Genomic DNA, 21,959 nt, shown 5'->3' with positions numbered 1-21,959 from the left:
TGTGGTATTTATTCAAAAAATAATAAAACTCCCCTTTTATCTGAAGTGTTATTTCTTATCTTATCCAGGGAACAAAAAAATGAAAGACAAAACATGCCTCAACTCAACGGATACAAACACATTTTAAGAGAGAAGGATGAGAAGCCGCCATGCATATCAACGTTTTGTTAATGTTTCTTTAATTAAACATTTCATCAAAACTGTTATGTAAAAATGTCCTTTAATTTCCTTAATTGGTTAGCGTAAGGTCAAATAAACCTTTTGGGTCAATTCAAAAGAGAGTAAAATTTAAATTTTGTCTTGCTGCTTTAAATACTCATTATATCACCAAATGTGTATTAATCCACAGTGGAAAATAGTGCCGCAAAGATTTGCTATTTACTTCTGTTTGAGTGAAGTTTTCTAATTAGCATAATGTCCTTCTGATTTGGACTAATCTCAAAAGCTGCATATGAATGCACAATCCATTCCCTATTTTTGCATCTCAACTTGCAAAAATACCAAATCTTTCGCAAAATTTAAGGTTCTCAAATGTACAGACTTGCTGCTTTTCCATGTTATATGTGATAATAAACTTATTATCTTTGGGTATTGGCTTGATGTTTGGACATAACTCACTGTCACTGTCCCCTGTGGTTCTGGTAAATTATAACGGACATCTTTGAGCATTTTACAGACAAAGCAATTAATGAAAAAAAAGTATTTTTAACTAAATACCGATAAAACGATAATGACAGCAATCTTCAGTTGAAGCTACCAACATTATAAATACATATTTCTATGCAAACTATCCAAGCAAGAAACATAACATATAATCAGTTTCTTACAGGTGTAAGTATGCTTATTTATGAGGGAATAAGCCTAAATAAAACTCTCTAGATAAGGGTTAAACTATTACAACAAATTTAAAAGTATTGAACTCAATATGGGCAATCAACCTTAAAAAATATGCATTCACAGAGGTTTCCTGTCAGTATTTTCTTGATCATGTCAAACACTTCTGGTTATTGGTTAAGGGTGATATTAATTTATCTTAATTTTATTTTTGACTTTTACTCGCAGTGGATGAATGTGAGCAGTTTTGTGTGAGTAATCGATTTCACATTGGGTAACATTTACCAACTCGGACTTTGATACTAAACAAGAACACTTTGATGCAGTACAGAATAGCTAATAGATTACACTTACTGACACAGACACTATAAAGGAGGTGTATGAGCAGAAAGGAGGCAAATTCTGTGATCAAGATGAGAGGACTAACACTGCTGTGCTTGGTGGGATTCATTCTGGCAGCCTCGGTAATATCATAATAATAATAATAATAATAATAATAATATAATGATAAGATTCACCAAAAAGAGAACAACTTTGAGTGATAAAAAAAAAAAAAACTGGTATTGCACTGTAGGTTTTGTGTTTTTTTTCTCCAATGTAGTACTTTAACCTGCTAAATAAAGTACTGCACCTACTTTGTGAACACATGAATTTTGGCAGCTCTATTAGTGTGAGCCAGAGCTAAAAGGTAGTCTACATTAGTCTTTCAGATGTTATCTATTGTGCTGTATATTCAACATTGTAGGGCTACTGCTAAACTAACAGTGTTAAAAAAAAGGTTGCAAAACCAGACTTGAGATTTAAACATACCTTTGACTTCAAGAATTCCTCAAAAATCAGTGAATAAACTAGAAGATTTATCATACTGCTGCTGATGCTATGAATCAGCTTTGATTATTTTGCTGTTTTCTTTGAAATCACATGTCAATGACCCTGCTGAAACAGAATAAACAAAAGGGCAAAGCATATTATGCAATCACCCAATGATGTATCTTTGCAGGTGAATATAAATGGAGTGCACTTGTACTTACTTGTATACTTTTTGATTCAAGTGCTATATTTTAATTTCAGATGCCTAAAGGAGACACCGTGCCGCTTCCTAATCCTAAACCAACTAAGGCAAAGGTAAGTGAAAAAAAGCAGCAGAAAGTGATTGTTTTGGTTTTTAAAGACAAACCATTACTAGATTAGATTACTGAGGGGACCTATAAAGACCTTTGCTGTTAATGGTTAAATTTTTTTTTGGCTTATTAGAAATCAGGGGAGGGTGGTCGGTAGCGTAGTGGGTTACGCAGGCGCCCCGTGTGTAGAGGCTACAGTCCTCGCTGCAGCTGGCCCCGGTTCGAGTCCCGCATCGGACGGCCCTTTACTGCATGTCATTCCCCTCTCTCTGCCCCGTTTCCTGTCTCTCTTCAACTATCCTGTCCATTAAAGGCATGAAAAAGCCCCAAAAAATACATTTAAAAAAAAAAAAAGAAATCAGGGGAAAGTTCCATAAACACCTTGTGGCTGAAGAGAAATAGCAGATTAAAATGGGACCCGATCAGAAAACAAGAAGTCATCTCTATCAGTTATAATGAAGTACACTAAAAGCGCAGACATGTTCCATTTTTAATTTGTTTGTTATTACCTGCAACGTTTTGCTATTATAAAACTCTTCAAAACAATCACTCTACTGAATGCCACATTCATCAAGATGGATGAAGTTGGGTGAAAGGTGGCATGAGCAGGGGTGTTGGGCAGCACACATTAAAATCCCATTATACGAACAAGAAAAAAGTACTTTGTAGACAAACCCAGCTTGTCATGTATAATAATCATATCATATCATATCATATCATATCATATCATATCATATCATTTTTTTTAAAAAACAATGAGTATACTTCTATCACAGTGTTACTGCATGTTACTGAAATGTTTTTGTTTTTTCCTTCAGGCCGTGATCGGTTTCTGGAATCCTCTTGGAAATACGAATGGGTTCCCTCCTACTACGCCGCCTACCAAAACATGATTCAGGTAAGAAACTATTACTTGTATATGTTACTATAAGCACTCAACACATAAGTACTTATTATGATTTTAAGGTGTACAATCTTTTGACTTTTCAGGTGAAGTGAAAATGACAGACCACAGAGGGACTGGACAGACGGGGATATTTTTCTTTTTCATTCAAAACAGAGAGAAATGCCCATTTAAATATCCTGTTGGTGTCACTGCCTTCTTCAAATAAACATTTCAAGTCTGTTGTGTGAGAACAGTGTCTTATTTGTTAACATGCTTTGTATAAAGTAATTTGAGATGCCTACTGAATGTTTATAACTGTTCTGCAATTTGTCAAAATTAGACACAAATTAAGAGATGATGGGAGGGACAGCAGGTTAACACAAGTGAACAAGAATACCTTTTTTGGGGGGGGGGAAAGACTGTTTTCAGTCATAAGGATCACTCAATCTTTTTGTGAAGTTCTTGTCTTCATCATAAATGTGTCATGTCTAGAAAGAAAATCACAGGTATCACAGGTAAAGGTAATACTATTATTATCGACAGCTTCGCCCAACTGTCCCACTGAGCAATGATGCATAATATCAGGGCCCTGAAATAACACAATTTAATGGAGTGCAGCCATCATTAATGCAATTACTTGCACCTGTGTGCCTGATCTGTTATGACGTCAAAATGTCTGCCATTAAAGGGGCCTTTGAAGCAAATGTTACAGAAGTTAGATTGGTTCTCAAAATTGGACAGGCATGGCCACACAAAATAACCAAGCAAGCATGGATTCAATGCTTACCAGTTGAAACAGTTGGACCTATACAAGACCTAGCATTGATTATTGCAACACTCTTTTTATGTGTTTTAACAAAAAGGCTGTAAATCGCCTTCAGACTGTGCAGAACGCGGCAGCAAGGCTCGTAACTGGAGCTAGGAAAAGAGATCATATCACCCCAATTTTATACTCTTTACACTGGCTACCAGTTAATTTTAGGATTCATTTTAAGATTTTATTACTTACTTTTAGAGCCCTTAATGATCAAGCTCCTGTGTACATTGCTGAACTGCTGAGACCCTACTCTTCCTCACGTTCATTAAGGTCGTCAGATCAAAAACTCTTGATGGTCCCCCGGACCCATTTTAAAACGCGAGGTTACTGTTCTTTCCAGGCCAGTGCCCCTCTCCTCTGGAATGCGCTTCCACTGACCTTACGCAGCATAGAGTCCACTGACAGTTTTAAGAGAGAACTTAAAACATATCTCTTTAGGCAAGCTTTTCCCTGATGTTGATGTTTCCCGGGCATTTGTGAAGTTACATGTTCTTGTGCTATTGTGTGTTTTTTCTGTAAACTCTATATTTTACTGCATTTTATCCCTGATGTAAAGCACTTTGTGATTGTATCTATGAAAAGTGCTCTATAAATAAATTTTACTTACTTACTTACTAGCTAGCTTAGTAATCAAAAAGTAACTTTTCATTTAGATTTATTAAGCACTTATCATTTGTTCTTGATGGGAAGAGATATCTTACAGTTTTACTTTTAACTTTAACCAATTTTAAAAAAAACATGACTCTGTTCCTAAATTCAATATTAGCTGCGTTTCCATTAGGTACTTTTCCCTCTAGTGAGCCACTAGGGGTGTGGCTTGGGAGAGAGGATCAGCCCGAGATCCGCCCAGCTTCACCGGTTAGCGACTCAGGTAGCAGCTCAGAAAGTACCTGCCTCAGGTAGGTACTTTTCTGAGCCGTCGCTGCTGATTGGATACGGTTGAGGCAGGATATGACTTGAGTAGAACTCGACACAACCACAACATAACAGCGCCATTTTTAAAAGAAATAAGCAGAGCAGACTAAGACGAGAGAATCAAGAACAAGAAACTAAAGAAGAAAAGACGATGAAGCATCTCTTCTCCTTCCATGTTGATGTCTCGACTGTTTGGACCTGCTGCGTCGGTCTGTTGTCAGCGTCGCGTCACCGTCGCTGAACAATCACGTAAGTGTCACAGAACTATTTACTTCACATTCGAACTCCGTTGGTTAACTGCTACAAAAGTACCTGTATGATAACAGAGGCTGAGGGGAACTAACTAGTAGGCATAGCCAAAACACTGAGCCGCTTTCCAAAAAGTACTCAGTAGAAACACGCCAATGTTTTGTTTTTTTCTGTCATGTTTCAAAATGATCTGTTAAGAAGGTTTAATAAACTTAAATAAATGTACATACTCATTTTTGTATTTTAATGAATTTAACTTAACTTAACTTAACTTAAAGTTTTCTTGTCAACATATACACATTACAGTTAGCTTCCACAAAGACTCCACCCACTGATATGGACACTAAAAAGCAAGCGTATGTGCAGACAGAAGGGTAATCTAAAGAGGATGAGAAGGCTCATACTGCTCTGCTTATTTGGATTAATTCTCACAGAACCGCCTGTAAAAAAGGTAGGGCTGGCAATTTGCTCTAGATTTACTGATCTCAAAAGATATGGCAGTGGCTATAACTGGGACTACTAAAACAATGCTGTTTAGTGCCTTTCTGTCATTTATCATTTGCTGAATTAAGTTCTCATTCACTTTGCAATACGAAACAGGTTAAAATATTGATTTTGTAGACGCTGTGTTCAAAAATCAATGTCAATGTCCTCACTGTCCAAACAATGTTATGTCCTTGGTTTAAGTGGAAAAAGGGGATAAGAAGACCGCTTGAAAATGAATACGGGTTTGGCCCAACAACAGCTTCACTAAGAATGGTGAGCATCAAATATTGATGTTAAATGTATCACATGCTTTGCTTCTATAATACTTGTAATTTTGTCTTGAATCTACAGAATGTTGGGTTTGCAAACCACCAAACAGATTTGTGAGAACTTTACCTCTAGAAATTAGTGCTTTATTGCCTTGTTACACATTTAAATTGTGTCTTTAACAGAATCTTAGATTTTTACTGTTGTGGGAGTTTTTGTTGATCTGTTTTATACAGTGTCTTCTATTGGGTTTGGCACTGAGCCTGGGGTAGGAAAAGTTCAGACCAACCATGGGGATTATTAATGATTCATTCAGCAGATAAATAAAATCTCAAAAAGGGAACAAGAAAGGCGGACTTTGATATTAAGCTAAAAGTAAAGCACAAAACACGAACAAGAACTTTTACAAACTCCACCTACTGACGTGGACACTATAAAGCAAGTGTATGTGCAGACACAAGGCTAATCTATGTTAAAGATGAGGGGGTTCACAGTGCTCTGTTTGTTTGGATTCATTCTCACAGCATCGAGTAGTTATAGTAAGGTAGGATCAGAGATAACACAGACGATGATTTATGCTTTTAATTTCATTGCAATAACTTTAATGTAACTTGAATGGTACTTTGAGGGACTCAAACGTATGGGAGCACAGAAAGAAGCAAAGATTTGAACATTACAAGCAAATGAATACCTGATTGTTAATTCAATCACAGTTCTGTCGTGAATTTTCAAATTTAAACATCACTGAACTTAATGTTGAAATGTAGTTTCTTTGCTTCCATACAGATTTCAATAATCACATTGATACATCTGTGATGTTGAAGTAATCTAGAAATTAGTTTTTTTAATCCAGTTCTTTCAAGGCTCAAACATCAGTAGAGGTCTACCGCATATTGACTATTTCTATTGATTATTTAGTTCCTTTATTTGAAATTCAATGTCAATGTCCTTTGCAAACAACCTGTCAAATAAATACTGAGTAAACACTTTCATGTCCTTGGCCTAAATCACTATAAAATTACATTTTCAGCTAGCTGGGGTTGATACACCGATGGGAAATGAGGATGGGTTCAACATCACAACAACCAACTCATCAATGGTGGGTAAACTTTGTGTGAGAAATTAATATCACTGTTCTCCAAGATGTTCTTAGTAATGGGGTCACCTGCTTTGGACAGTTTGATTGATTTAAATGAAACTTAGGTGAGAGTTCTGCAGAATAGGTAATATATTTAGACCACAACAAATGTCTCTTTAAATCTGAAATCATGAGAGGATATTAATGGTGCATCTTTCACCTTTTCTCCAGACATGAGTTGAGCTTTCATCTTGTGATATTGACTGGGTCTCTGGGTTATGGCCCAACTATTGTAATCAAGGATGTGTCATTCATGGTAGGCATTGCACAATGCACAGCGGAATAGGCCGTTTGTACAGTTTAATTATTAAAACTTCACAAATACGTTTGTGGTCAGTGACACCCTCAAGTTGCCGCAGTAATTAGGAGGGACAACAAGGTGGAAGTGATGTTACAGAGTATAAAGAACGACATGGTCCACGTAGCATGGGCGCGTGGGGTTAAGGTAATGGATGGGTCAAACAAAGATGGTGTTCATTTGGAAACCTTGTCCATCCATCCATTTTCCTCCACTTATCTGAGGCTGAGTCGCAGGGGCAGCAGCCTAAGCAGGGCATTCCAGACGTCCCTCTCCCCAGCCACAACGTCCAGCTCCTCCTGGGGGACCCCGAGGCGTTCCCAGGCCAGGAGAGAGATTTAACCCCTCCACCGTGTTCTGGGTCTTGTTGTTCGGGGCCTCCTACCAGTTGGACGTGCCTGGAACACCTCTAACAGGAGCCGTTCGGGAGGATCCTTACCAGATGCCCAAACCACCTCAGCTGACTCCTTTCGACGCGAAGGAGCAGCGGCTCTACTCCGAGCTCCCTCCGGATGTCTGAGCTCCTCACCCTATCTAAGGCTGAGCCCAGCCACCCTACGGAGGAAGCTCATTTCAGCTGCTTGTATCCGCGATCTTGTTCTTTCGGTCACTACCCAAAGTTCATGACCATAGGTGAGGGTTGGAACGTAGATGGACCGGTAAATCGAGAGCTTTGCCTTCCGGCTCAGCTCCTTCTTCACCACGACGGTCCGTAACAATTGCTGACGCTGCACTAAACCGCCTGTCCATCTCACGCTCCGTTCTACCCTCACTCGTGAACAAGACCCCGAGATACTTGAACTCCTTCGCGTGAGGCAGTACCTCTCTCCCCACCCAGAGGGGGCAGTCCACCATTTTCCAGCAGAGAACCATGGCCTCAGACTTGGAGGTGCTGACTCTCATCCCAACCGCTTCGCACTCGGCTGCAAACCGCCCCAACGAGTGCTGGAGGTCCCGGTCTGATGAAGACAAAAGAACCACATCATCTGCAAAAAGCAGAGATGCAATTCTAAGGTCACCAAACCGAATCCCTTCCTCCCCCCGGCTGCGCCTTGAGATCCTGTCCATGAAAATCACGAACAGAATTGGAGACAAGGGGCAACCCTGATGGAGGCCAACACCCACTGGGAACGTGTTTGACATTGTGCCGAGTATGCGGACACAGCTCTCACTTTGGTTATATAGGGACCGGATAGCTCGTAGCAACGAGCCCGGTGGCGTGGAAACCTTGTGTTTGCTTAAATCATGCTATATAAATGAAGTGGATTGGATTGGATTCATGTTCTGTGTGACACCAAAACTCAACACTGGTATTCGTAGTTATGTAACATAACTATCAAGTACCCATTCACCTACATGATTTTTTTTCTATCCTGCTAAACAAAGTTCTTCACTCTCTTTGCATTGATTTGTATATTACTTGAATTTTATTACGCATGCCTCAGACTTTAATTTTCAATACTGGGTTGAAAAACTATCTTATAATGCGACCTATAGTGTTCTACTTTTATGTAACAGATTAATGTATTGTTTATTTGATGCAAATGGAGACAGAAATTCTACAGTTATCCATTTTTACTTATTTTTTTAGTTATTTCAGAGCAGAAGTCAGGTTAAAACTACTTCAAACATTGTAATTTTGCAACAAAATAATGTACCTTATTGATTTTAGTTAGCAATGTTTTATGTGTGTTTGACCTGCAGAGGTGTTATTAACCCCAAAAGGAGTCTACACTAGCCTACTTTCACAGTCCGAGAGTTTGATCCTGTCTATAGGACGTATTACAGTAAACATGAATATACTTTCCTATTAAAGTGCAATGCCTTTCTATTTCAGGTACTAGAGGGAGGAAGACAAAACAATACAAGTCCACAGGTATTCAGACTTTCATGGTGTAAACTAATAACTTATACGGTACTAACTTATATCATGCTCGCATCACCATATCCCTGATAATTTTCCAGGTGAATGGTACTCTCGAAGCAGTTGACAATTTTGATGGGTTCCCACCACCTGAAGAGGAAGACACCAAGGTAAGAACTTTCGGATTTCAAGTACAACTAAGAAAAAACTAAAAAATAGTACCCTTAAATGATTCTAAATATAATTTGAAGTTGCGTGTTAATTAGCATCTTAATCTCATTAATACTGTAAAGTATTTACACACGTGTTTTTAAGAGAGTGTGGTATTTATTAAAAAATAATAAAATTCCCTTTTAGCTGAAATGTTACTTTTATCTTTTCCAGTGATAAACGAAAGAAAGACGACACATGGCTCAACTCACCAGAGTTTGTGATGTAATCATGTAATAAGTGAGAAGGATGAGAAACCACCAAGCATATCAATGTTCTGCTAATGTTTCTAGCAATTAAAGATTTAATCAAATATGTTATGTGAAAATGTCCTTTCATTTACTAATTTAGTTAGCTTAAGGTCAACTAAACTTTTTATTTAAAAAAAATTGAGTACAATTTAAAACATGTATCCCCCATTTAACACATTGCTAAGTTTTTTTTAATTAGCACAATGCCCAGCTGACTCGTAAACTCAATGGCTGCATGATTCTTCTGCACAATTTAAGCTTCTCAATTGTAAGGAATTTGGTAAGGAATTTTCCTTGTGATATGTGATGATAAACTCATTATATTTGGGTTTTGGCTAAACATTTGAACTCAATATGGTCAATCAACCTTAAAAAAATGGTGTCTTGTCAGTATTTTCTTGATCATCTGGTGTCAAACCAATACATGAGAAACAAGCTTTAATTACAATTACACTTTTGGTTATGGGTTTTGGTTGATATAAATTAATTAATCAACCCTTATTTAATTTAGTGTTGCCTTTTACACCTAGTGGATAAATGTGAGCACAACACTTGAAAATGGGAAGCGGTTTTGTGTGAGTAATCGATTTCACATTGGCAAACATATACCAAGTTGGACTTTGATATTAAAGGAGATCACTTTGATGCAGTACATAATAGCTAACAGACTCCACCTACTGACATGGACACTATAAAGGAGGTGTATGAGCAGAGAGGAGGCAAATTCTGTGATCAAGATGAGAGGACTAACACTGCTGTGCTTGGTGGGATTCATTCTGGCAGCCTCGGTAAGACAGTGTGTTAAGATTCACCAAAAAGAGAACAACTTTGCATGATAAAAAATAATTAACACTGCTCTTGCACTGTTGATTTTGTGTATTTGTCTCAAATGTAGTACTTTAACCTGCTATATAACGTACTAGACATGAATTTTGGCAGCTTGATTTGTGTGGCTTAGAGCTAAAAGGTAGTCTACATTAACAATGGTACAGCAGTGTGAAAAAAAAAGGTTGCAGAACCAGACTTGAGAGTTAAACGTAACAACTTTGACTTAAATAATTCTTTAAGAATCAGTGAATAAACTAAAAGGTTTATCATACTTCTGCTGACGCTATGAAACAGGTTTATTGATTATTTTGCTGTTTTCTTGGAAATCACATGTCAATGACCCTGCTGAAACAGAATAAACAAAAGGGCAAAAGCATATTATGCAATCACCCGATGCTGTATCGTTGCAGGTGAATATAAATGGAGTGCACTTGTACTTACTTGCATACTTTTTGATTCAAGTGCTATATTTTAATTTCAGATGCCTAAAGGAGACACCGTGCCGCTTCCTAATCCAATTGCGGCAAAGGTAAGTGAAAAAAAGCAGCAGAAAGTGATTGTTTTGGTTTTTAAAGACAAACCATTACTAGATTAGATTACTGAGGGGACCTATAAAGACTTTTGCTGTAAATGGTTACATTTTTTTGGCTTATTAGAAATCAGGGGAAAGTTCCATAAACACCTTGTGGCTGAAGAGAAATAGCAGATTAAAATGGGACCCGATCAGAAAACAAGAAGCCATCTCTATCAGATATAATGAAGTACACTAAAAGCGCAGACATGTTCCATTTTTAATTTGTTTGTTATTACCTGCAACGTTTTGCTATTATAAAACTCTTCAAAACAATCACTCTACCGAGTGCCACATTCATCAGGATGGATGAAGTTGGGTGAAAGGTGGCATGAGCAGGGGTGTTGGGCAGCACACATTAAAATCCCATTATAGGAACAAGAAAGTTCTACGTATTTCAATTTCATTGACCTCAAGGCAGCTCAGTGCCACTTGCCAAAGAAGGGCCAATGCTGAAGGTAAGTGAGGGAAAAAAGCAGCAGAGTACAGTCATGGAAAAATGATTTGTTTGTTCATTTGTTCATTTTAATGCCTGGTACAACTAAAAGTACATTTGTTTGGATAAATATAATGATAACAAAAATAGCTCATAAGAGTTTAATTCAAGAGCTGATATCTAGCCATTTTCCATGGTTTTCTTGATAATGATTTTGGTTATAATCAAGAAAACCGTGGAAAATGGCTAGATATCAGCTCTTAAATTAAACTCTTATGAGCTACATTTATTGTTATCATTATATTTGTCCAAACAAATGAACCTTTAGTTGTACCAGGCATTAAAAATGAACAAGAAATTGAAGAAAACATGATCTAATGTTTTTTTTCCATGACTGTATATATAACTACATTGGTTTTGTGGGAAATGCTTCCCGGTCAGTACTTGACGACAGCAAGCATTTGTTCCAAACAAAGGATGATTTCAGACAAGCTTTAACAACCCTTACACCTTTTTTTTTTTTTTTATGTATTTTTTTGGGCTTTTTCATGCCTTTAATGGACAGGACAGCTGAAGAGAGATAGAAAGCAGGGGGCAGAGAGAGGGGAATGACATGCAGTAAACGGCCGTCCGATGCGGGACTCGAACCGGGGCCAGCTGCAGCGAGGACTGTAGCCTCTACACATGGGGCGCATGCGTAACCCACTACGCTACCGACCACCCCCACCCTTACACCTTTGATTGTGGATAAGGATTCATATTAATTCATTCAATTTTAAAGGGGCTATCTATAGCTAGTTTCCGTTGGAACGCTCCGAAACATCGAGCCGTATGACGTGACAGATAGCAACAGATGGGGCTAATGCTGCGTTTGTTCAAGGGCCGTTCTATTGCACTTTTCCGAGTGCAATCGAACGCAGCACAACTAGCCTTAGCGCTAACTTAAAACCTATGTCTTGTCGAGTATCTAAATGGCATTTAACAGCTACGTATCCCAAGGCTGCTGCTCGTAAGGTTTAACCTGTTAAATGTGAGTATGTTGTTGAACAGGTGACTTAATTTAGTTGTCACTTAGCTTCAGCTTACTTGCACCACCTCGCTGTCCTTATCCATCAACTTGTTGCTTTGGCTGTCTTCTCGGTGTTACTGTAGTTATCCGCCTGTCTTTAATTGATTTATTTTTGCTACAAAAGTGTATCCAACAACTTGTTGTCCTGCCATGATAAATCTACTAGGTTTAACCGGGACTGGTTCTGTGCACATTATGCTGCAGCACCACCTTGTGGCTGGAGAGTAATAGCAGATTAAAATGAGACCCGATCAGAAAACATGAAGCCATCTCTATCAGTTATAATGAATAAGTTGGAAGCACAGGCCTGTTTTTCTCTCTATTTGTTTGTCGCCTGCATTGTTTTGCTATTATAAAACTCTTCAAAACAATCAATCTGAGTGCCACATTCATTATGGATGAAAGGTGGGTTGAGCAGGGTTGTCAGGCAGCACAAATGAAATTCCCATTACATAAACAGAAAAATATCTTGTAGGCAAACTCAGTTTTATCATGTATTATAATCATAGTTTTTTTTTTTTTTAATGATCAGTACACTTGTATCGCAGACGTTCTGCAAATTCCTCAAATGCTTTCCTCTTTTCCTTCAGTTGGAATGTATCGGTTGCTGGTCCCCTCTTGAAAATCCAGGTGGATTCCCACCCAAGCCAACTGGCAAAAGTGTAACTCAAGTAAGATGCTATTACTAGTATATATATTATACACATTCGCCACAATAATAATTTATGATTTTAAATTGTATAACCTTTTGTATTTTCAGGAGACGCAAAAATGATAACAGACAGCAGAGGGGCTGAACAGACCGCAACATGTTTTAAATCAGAGACAGAAATGACCATTTAAGTATCCTGTTAGTGTCACTGCCTCCTTCAAATAAACATTTCAAGTCTGTTGTGTGAGAAAAGTTTCTTTTATTTGTTAATATGCTTTGTATAAGGTCATTGAGACGTCTAGAGCTGGAACTTTTGATAATTTTCCACAATTTGTCAAAATTAGACACCAATTAAGTGATTATGGGAGGGACAGCAGGTTAACACAAGTCTCAAGTTTACAAATGGACAACAACACCTTTTTTTGGAAAAAGACTGCTTACAGTAAATCCCCATTTTCGACATTTAAAGATTCAGACAAGACTTCAGTCACAAGGATCACTTTATTTTTTTGTTAGGCTCTTCTCTTTTCATCACAAATATTATCTACGTCCACCCAAAGTGTTCCAGGAGGGATCAGCGCTCCCTGACATCTTTTATGGAAAGGACAGAAACATAGAACATAAATCCAGTTCTTCTTCAACTTTCTAAACGTAACTATTTTTGTAGTAAAAACCCATTTGATTTTAACTGGGCGTACCACTGTTTTGTAAGTGGGTAGTACTCTGTTGGTTTGGTGACAGTTTGTCTTTACAAACGAGTAGTCGCTGTAACTCTGTAGATTAAGTTATGCACAAGCTACCTGTTCTACACAATGTATATTTATGAGGAAAAGCTTTGATTTAAAAAAAAGAATTATTAAAACTGATGTTGTAATGAACCACTTTACAACAATTTGTTGCAAAGTGTGGCCATTCAACCTCAACAAATATGCTGTTTAGAGTGGTTTCCCGTCATTTTTCTTGATACTGTAACATCTTTGACCATCTGGTGTCAAACCACAATAAAGCATTTGTTACCAAAAGAGAATGGTTTCGGATTAGAAATAAGCTTTAATTTGTATTTTGCTGATGCCTAAAAAGACCAAAATGAAGTAGGGGCAGCAAAATCAAACAGTGGATATGAAAGACAGTTAGTAGTTGTAATAATCAGGCAAACTAAAACAGCACTACATTCTTGAACAGAAGGATTTCTTTCGTTTGTATATGGGGATTTTGTCACAAAGTGGTGAGATCCAGAGGCCGGCAGCAGCCCGTGAGACAACAAGCAAAGTCTTCTTCAGATGACAAAGCAGTTTCTCTCTACCAGTAAGGCCACTTTATATAGAAACTCTAAATGAGGACCACACAACCTATCGCTTCTTGTCCATAAATTTTTTGCAGTGTCATCATCATGAAGGGAAAAAAACATAGCTTCAAGTTTCTAAATTAAAGAGCCTGATGGCCGGCTTGTATGTGGGGAGGGCTGTTGTTTGCCCCGTTCACCACCACAGTTGAAAAAAAAAAAGAAGAAAAAGCTCAGTCCACATTGTCACCACCAGCTATGCTGCTGAGGTAGTATCCCCACTGCCGAAGCCCCACCGCAACTCAAAAACACACCCCAAAATACCATGTGTGATTGGGTTATAACGATCTTGCAAAAAAATAGATATTTTCACAGAAGTTTGTAAAATCATCTCGCCTAAAGTTATCCTCTGTGGCTTTATCGAAGCAAGTTGAAGTCCAGAGAAAAGTTGCGCCACACAACTGCTGCTCTGAGCACAATCCACAAAAGACAAATATGTCGTCTGTTGTTGTTGTTGTTGCTGCTGCTGCAGTGTTGTACGTTTGGGTGTATGTTGCCAATTCCTTTTTTTGAATTATTCCCTCTTTCGACCGCCCCTTCAGATGCAGTCCTTCAGTTTTGCCAACCAATGTATGTAAAGTGTGTTTCTATGAATTTAAAGGGAGTGTCACTGTGTGTGCTGCAATGGAATTGCTGTGTATGAGTGCGTGTGTTTATATGAGGCTGTGTGTGTGAGTAACCAGTGTGGCGATGGTGGCAAGGTGAGCTCTGTCAGGACTGCAGTCAACACAGCTGCAGTTCAGCTTCCTTCGGGGGGCTGGGCAGGACCGTGCTGAAGGGGCCAGGGGATGGAGGGGAGCGGCTCTACTTATCCCCCAGGATGGCGTACTGGTTGTCAAGCTGCAAGTGCTGCGGCATAGAGGTGCCGCCGGTCTCCTCTCTGCCACGGTTCCTGTGTTTCACAACCTCAAAGGTCTTCTCCATTTCTCTGTCCCTAAAACAGACATTTTTCATTAGGGTTTGTACATACAGCTTTTTAATGCTACCTATACATCAGAAGACTTTGAAAAGATTTGGAAAATACTCCCGGAAAAGCCTTGTCTCAGACTGAGATTATAGACAGACTGTGAATCTTGCAGGGTAACTATTTACAAAACTATAACTAGATTTTAGCATTTTTTTACCCCCCCATCATGCTCTTAGGAAAAACTTGGAGGAGAAACAGCTTTTGGCTCCAGCTGTTCTAGTGTGTGCAGTGGTTTGTGTTGAAAAATAAAATAAAATAAAAAGAGGAGAAGACGCCACAAAACGCCCCATCACAAAGACGAAAAAGGGCTGTTTGTCTGACATGAAAAGTTTTTCACAGTACAAATAGATAAAAGGAAGAATAAAGGAAAGAAATTCATGATATACATTTATGTCCTATTTAATTATAACTTGTTTAATTGAATAATTATATTTATCAGCTCTATCAACTTTCATTTAGTTAATCATACATTAATCATCGATTAATAATTACTTATTTATGTATACATTTTAACTGGGTCTCCTTACTGTTCTCTTCACTAAGAAACAGTGCCCCCCAAAAATCCCTGGCCGTAAATATATTCCATCACTATATTTTTATTTAGGGACTGAGCTTATTGCCCAGTCTGGAACCGGGGACATTTTCCCCGCTCATCTATTGGTTGTTGATTGTGTTAAGTCACTGCGACTTGCGATCATATCAAACACGTTTGATATGATCGCAAACCCAAGACTAGGAAAAGACTGACCTGAAACAGTGCAGATTACTACCTTAAACTTAACGATCAAGATGATGGAGCGTGCCATGACTCCAGTAAAACTCCTAGATTTACTAAAAGACTTTCAGTTTTTAGTCTGGGACTGAGAAAATCTTTTGGTGCAAGCCCAGCAAAAGAGTAGAATTCAAGAGCTTTTAAAAAGTAAACCTTTATAATAAACAATAATTCAGACCTTTAAGACTTTGTACAAACCCTGCTTTTCCACTTAATCTGTGTATGATTTTAAACTGTATTAAACAGTGACATGCATTTATAGCACATGTGAATATAAACCAAGACTGAAGCATGCAAGACATTATATCACCAGCCACTTTATTAGGTGACGTGTGTACCGAATAAAGTGGCCGGTGTGGTCTTCTGCTGCTTCAAGGTTGGGCATGTTGGGCATTCAGAGATGCTACTCTGCATACCTTGGTTGTAACAAGTGGTTATTAGAGTTACTGTTGCCTTTCTATCATCTCAACCAGTCTGCCCATTCTCCACCAACAAGGCCTTCTGGCCCAGAGAACTGCAGCTCACTGGATAACTGCTCTTTTTCCGACTATTCTCAATAAACCCTACAGATGGCTGTGAATGAAAATCCCAGTAGATCAGCAATTTGTGAAATACCTGGCACCAACAACCATGCCACGTTCAAAGTCACTTAAATCACCTTTCTTCCCCATTCTGATGCTCCCTTTAAACTTCAGCAGGTCATCTTCACCATGTCTAAATGAATTGAGTTGCTGCTGTTCTTCAACAAGACATCAACCTCCTATGTGTTACAGGCTACTGTCAATGAACTCTACTTACTTGCGTGTCTCCACATGCTTGGCGGTGGAGAGTAGAGAGGGGAACTGTGTGTCACTGAAGATCTCAGGGGGCCCCTGGGTGGGGGCCCTCCTGGTGGTGGTCAGCCGAGCCCCTGGAGGGCGATATACACCAGCAGGCTTCGACTCAGGCTCCTCTACTTCCTCTGGAAATATCAAAACCACATCATTTGGAAGGAAGAAAACAGATTTTTAAGTGCACATTCATTTTTAATTTATCAAAACACAGTATCCTATAAATAGCAAGAGTGCCTAATAACTATGAGCTCAGTGTAAGTTACATTACAGGGTGGAATAAACAAGGCAATTCTCAATAAACCATGGCATCTTCATACCCCGAATGAAAATTCCTGAGACTTTGAAACAAACTTGAAGTTGAAGAGTTGAAGCTGGTTTACTCACCCACAGGTGCAGCAGCAGGAGGCGGAGCAGCACCCGACTTGTTCCAGGGACCAGACACTTTGTCCCCGCTGACCAGAATGATCTCTCCATCCTCACCAACCTCCTCCTTCTCGTACTCCTCCTCCTCTTTCTCGTCACTGCACACAACCAGAAGGCAGTTGAGCTGAGGTGGTGAAACCTTAAAAGCTACCTAGTATATATGTTTTTGTTACTCTCTCTTAGTTTGACAGAGCTCTGCTTGTAAATCTAGTTAATTTTAATAGTAATAGTTTTTATTTTAAGATCACATATTGTTTGAATTAAGGTAAATCTGTGAAATAATCCTATTATTGCTTGATAATTAGGCATATGTATGGTTGCGCTGGTTTGACATTTTAATAATATGATAACCATCTCAAAATATATTGCCATTTCATGATATTATATAATAATAATAATTATATTATTATTATTATTATCATCAGTTACAATGACCCATAAAGGGGAAAAATAAGTTGTTCTTTGGCTGAGCATACAATTTGAAACCATTTTATATTAGAAATATTGTGCAAAATGTCTCTTTTTTGAAAGTTAATATTGATTTCTCCCCAGTTACATAGTAAAGCAAATCAGTTTTATATACAACCCTTAGCATAGCTGCCATTTGAAAAAAAAATGTAAAGGCAGGGGGAATCTGATTTAGAGTCAGGCTAACTGCATCATTATACCTCAAATTTGCCCCAGATCCATTGCACCAAAGCAGCTACACAAAAATAATGTGTCCCAGTGAACAGGAGCTTTAAACTTTTGCAAAAGCTGCATCTGGCAGTAGTATAGTTTAGCCATGGTGACCTCCACCCAGGAGGTCATGTTTTTGGCTCAGCTTGCTTGTTTGTTTGGCCTCATTTTCATAAAACTCAGTTGAAGGTTGCATGGGCTTAGGAAGAACCTATTACATATTTGAGTAGAATTTTTCACTTTCACTGCATTGCATTGCAAGACAGGACATCTGTGCATGTTATGTTGAAACAATGGGAGGCCCCACCTCTCTGAGTCTCCTTTTAGTTAAAATAATATTATTTTAAGTGCTGGAAGATGGGGAGCAGTCATCGAGGCCAGGTCCTTATTGCCCCTCCACTTGATGCCACCAGGCTCAGATGCAAGATGTGCATGCCACATAGATCCAAAATACATATTTCTCTCACCTTATCTGTAAAGCTTGAAGCCTGAGTCCACTATAATCCACTTCTTTCTGCTCAAACTCTTTCCACTCCTCGTCCTCCTTGGTGGAAACAAAGGAAGTGATAAGTCACAGAACACTACAGTCAAATAAAATTGCCAATACTGGCAATATCAATCTTTGATAAAACAGCTTCACTCTGGGCGGATCTTCCCAAAAAATGGACACACAGGCCGGGTGAACATAAACCACCAGAGTGACAAATTGTTTAACATTGTAGTAGATAATCTAGCTCTGTCACACAATCATAATAATGTCACTTGAAAGCTAAAAGGATGTCAACCCAGTACAAACTTGTGACAAATGGCCGCTAGGCCTAGCTGGACAGCCACGATTCAAAAAGAGGGATGACAGCTTCCCCAAGCACACACAAGGCCTTTAACATGATATTGACTAATACGTGGACAACAAACGTTTACATTTAACCAATATTTTCGCACCAAACAATAGCTAAGGCTGTGAATATTACAGCGTGTCGTGCTAAATGTCGTACCCCGTCAGAAATGTGCCAGGGGACCATATGCTAGCTAGCAACCGGCGTTTCCCCCCTACATGTCAAAATATAGATTACATTCACCATTTTTCAGTAATAAATTGCTGTAATGTTAAAGTGGTATCAGCAAGGAGGTTAAATTTAAGCAGGAAGCAGATTGTGACGGGGGATGCAAAATTTGACACGACACCGGTATCGGAAAAAAAAACGCTAAGGCGAAAAAAAAAAGTTAGCGGAGAGTTACCTTTTCGATCTGTGCGTCTTGATTGTCGTTTTTCGACGATTTTTCTTTCTCTCTCTTCGTCTTTTTAATCACAGCAGACGTGGGCCCCGCGGCGGACTCCTTGCCCTTTCCTTTCTCTTTCTTCTTCTTTTTATCCCGCTTGGCAAAGAAATCGTCCAGGCTCTTCTCTGGTGGTACATCCGCCATTTTCAACGAGCAACGTTAACTAGTGAGCGAACCGAGCAATGACAAATGTAAAAATGTGCTCTCGGAGAGTGAGGACAGCGGCTCAAACGATCAGAAAAGATGGAGATACTCTTTCCTCTGACGGTTTACCTTCTGTTACAGGCTGATAAAAATGTCCACCCTAGATCCCTGACTGAACCGACGGCTATCCTGACAACCATGCCATGCTCGGGCTATTTGACAAATCTGTATCGTGACCCGGAAGTACCTCAAGTCTGAACCGGAAATGTTACGTGCCAAAAAAAATAAAATACCAATATTAGTTTAAAAATTATTATTATTATTATTATTATTAATTAAAACGGTAATTTCGTGACCCTGTTAAAATAATCGCCTCACTCATTTTTTCAAGTTTTGCAGGAAACACAAAAAACTTCACCAAAAGTGTAACATATGACATTTATTGATCATTTCACTCAAAATGGATGTAACAAAGGATAGCTATTGGCATAGTAATAATTCTGTGTGTAAATTATGTAACTTAAGAGAAATAAATGACTTGAACACCACCACTGTCTTTTTTACTTCTTTACTTTTTTTAAAACTTTTTTTTCTTTATTTTTTTTTATTTTTTATTTCTTTTAATTTTTATTTTTTTAATTAAATTTTATTATTTTTTATTTTATTTTATTTTATTTTATTTATGTATTTATATATTTATTTTTTAATTATTTTTTCTGCATTTCTGCGCATGTGCGGTCTTTTTTCGCTTCTGCGCGTGCGCGGCCTTTCTGCGCTGCTGCGCATGCGCGGCTTTCCTGCGCTACTACGCATGCGCGGCTGGTTTCGCTTCTGCGCATGCGCAGCTTTTTCCGCTTCTGCGCATGCGCGGCTTTTCTGGACGATGCGCATGCGCCAAAAAACGCGCACGCGCAGAAGCGAGAAAAATCTGCGCATGTGCAAAGGCGAGAAAAAGCCGCACATGCGCAGAAGTGCAGCAAGGCCGCGCATGCGCAGAAACGCAGAAAAAATAATTAAAAAATAATAATAAAATAAAAAATAATAAAAAATAATAAAAAATAATAAAAAATAATAAAAAATAATAAAAAATAATGAAAAATAATGAAAAATAATGAAAAATAATAAAAAATAATTTAAAATAATTTAAAATAATAAAATAAATAAAATAAAGAAAGAAAAATAAATGTAAAAAAAAGTTTAAAAAAAAGAAGTAAAGAAGTAAAAAAGACAGTGGTGGAAGAAGTGTTCAGATCCTTTACTTCAGTAAAAGTACTAATACCACACTGTGAAATGACTCTACTCCACTCATTTTAACTACCTAATAAACTTTTAAGTGGTTTAATTTAGAAAAATGGGTAATCATTTTATATGTAACATGTTTTTCATTTTAAATCTTGACCTGAAAAGTAATTAAAGCTGTCAGCTAAATGTAGAGGGAAAAAAAGTACAATATATGTCTCAAAATGTAGTGGAGTAGAAGTATAAAGTTACATAAAATGTACATAAAAGTACCTCAAAAGTCCAGTACCTGAGTAAATGTACATAGTTACTTTCCACCATTGCTACCTGCCTCTTCTAACTTATACATATCAGTTAAGTCCTCCTTCAGACACTATATGAGGATTAAAGGGATAGTTTGTGCATTATTATACAAAACTTGGTACAACTATTGTCAATGCCCTCCTGAGGATAACCCTTTAAGGTTTTATTGATCGGCCCCTAGGTGGCACTGTGGTGGCAGTCTAATTTCATATTTGGTACTGTGGCCACACTATAACACTTAAGGCAATGAAATTCATAGGGGTGGTATAGACTGGCCCATGTAACGCACACACCGACGGCAACCTCTCATTGAAAAATAAAAACTTAGTCAACCAAATAGTGAAGTGGCCTAGCAGACTGATTGGTGAGCCACAGCTCAACGTGGAGACCTTGCACACAAAACAATAACAGCGCATTACTGGTTCAATTTTAAATGACAGTTCCCATTCATTGCACACAGAGTTTCAGCTCCTCCCCTTTACAATCCCTAGGTGTAGAACAAAAGACACAAAAACAGTTTTGTCCCTGCTATGCTTTGCACAAGTGTTTATTTGTTGTTGCTTTTATGTATGTTTTTACTATTTCTATATATACATTTTAACCTTTATCTACGTTTTTTACAGCCAAAACAAGTTTTATTTTATTTTGCTGTTTTATTTTGTTTATTTTTCTGTCTTCTTTTTTTTTTTGTTATTCGTATTTTAGTTCACATCAATATCTAAGTATAGTCTGGAGATTCAGCACAACTCAGTGAAAGTGTGGATGTAAGGTTTTTGAATGTGCAATAAAGTATGTGGGAGTTATTAGCCAAAACGCACTTTCCTTTACTATAGCGCCACCTAGTGGCCACCTAGTAGAGGATGACAATATATTATAAATATTTTCGCCAGGTGTGACTTATATTTAAAGTTTCATGAGTTTTGGGGTATGTTCAGGCAGTGAAAAATGCGATCATTTGGGAAGAAGAAAAAAATAAATAATTCGAAATACAATAGGGACCTCGCGGGTTGTTGCCTGCTCGGGCCCTAATTACAAAATATAAAAGTTTAAGACTAAAAACGAGCAGATAAAGTATTTAGGGGGGA

General features: G+C 38.1%; 1 protein-coding gene across 2 annotated transcripts; it reads right to left on the bottom strand.

The window, feature by feature from the left end:
* Window positions 1–13,374: 13,374 nt before the first annotated feature.
* Window positions 13,375–19,565, bottom strand: cdv3 (carnitine deficiency-associated gene expressed in ventricle 3). Of its 2 annotated transcripts, none has more exons than XM_059326665.1 (5): window positions 19,147–19,565; window positions 18,375–18,451; window positions 17,191–17,327; window positions 16,772–16,934; window positions 13,375–15,168 (listed from the first exon to the last, which is right to left on the bottom strand). In XM_059326665.1, exons 1-5 carry the CDS (start codon window positions 19,330–19,332, stop codon window positions 15,039–15,041), a joined length of 693 nt encoding a protein of 230 aa, XP_059182648.1. In that variant the 5' UTR covers window positions 19,333–19,565; the 3' UTR covers window positions 13,375–15,038. The 2 variants fall into 2 exon arrangements, with proteins under 2 accessions (XP_059182648.1, XP_059182649.1); XM_059326666.1 differs by having other exon boundaries at window positions 18,375–18,448.
* Between the last annotated feature and the right edge of the window lie 2,394 nt (window positions 19,566–21,959).

Source organism: Centropristis striata, chromosome 23, assembly GCF_030273125.1.
Source record: "Centropristis striata isolate RG_2023a ecotype Rhode Island chromosome 23, C.striata_1.0, whole genome shotgun sequence".
NCBI lineage: Eukaryota > Metazoa > Chordata > Actinopteri > Perciformes > Serranidae > Centropristis > Centropristis striata.
Note: the sequence above shows the minus strand (reverse complement) of the source record. Positions and strands in the feature narration are given on the sequence as shown.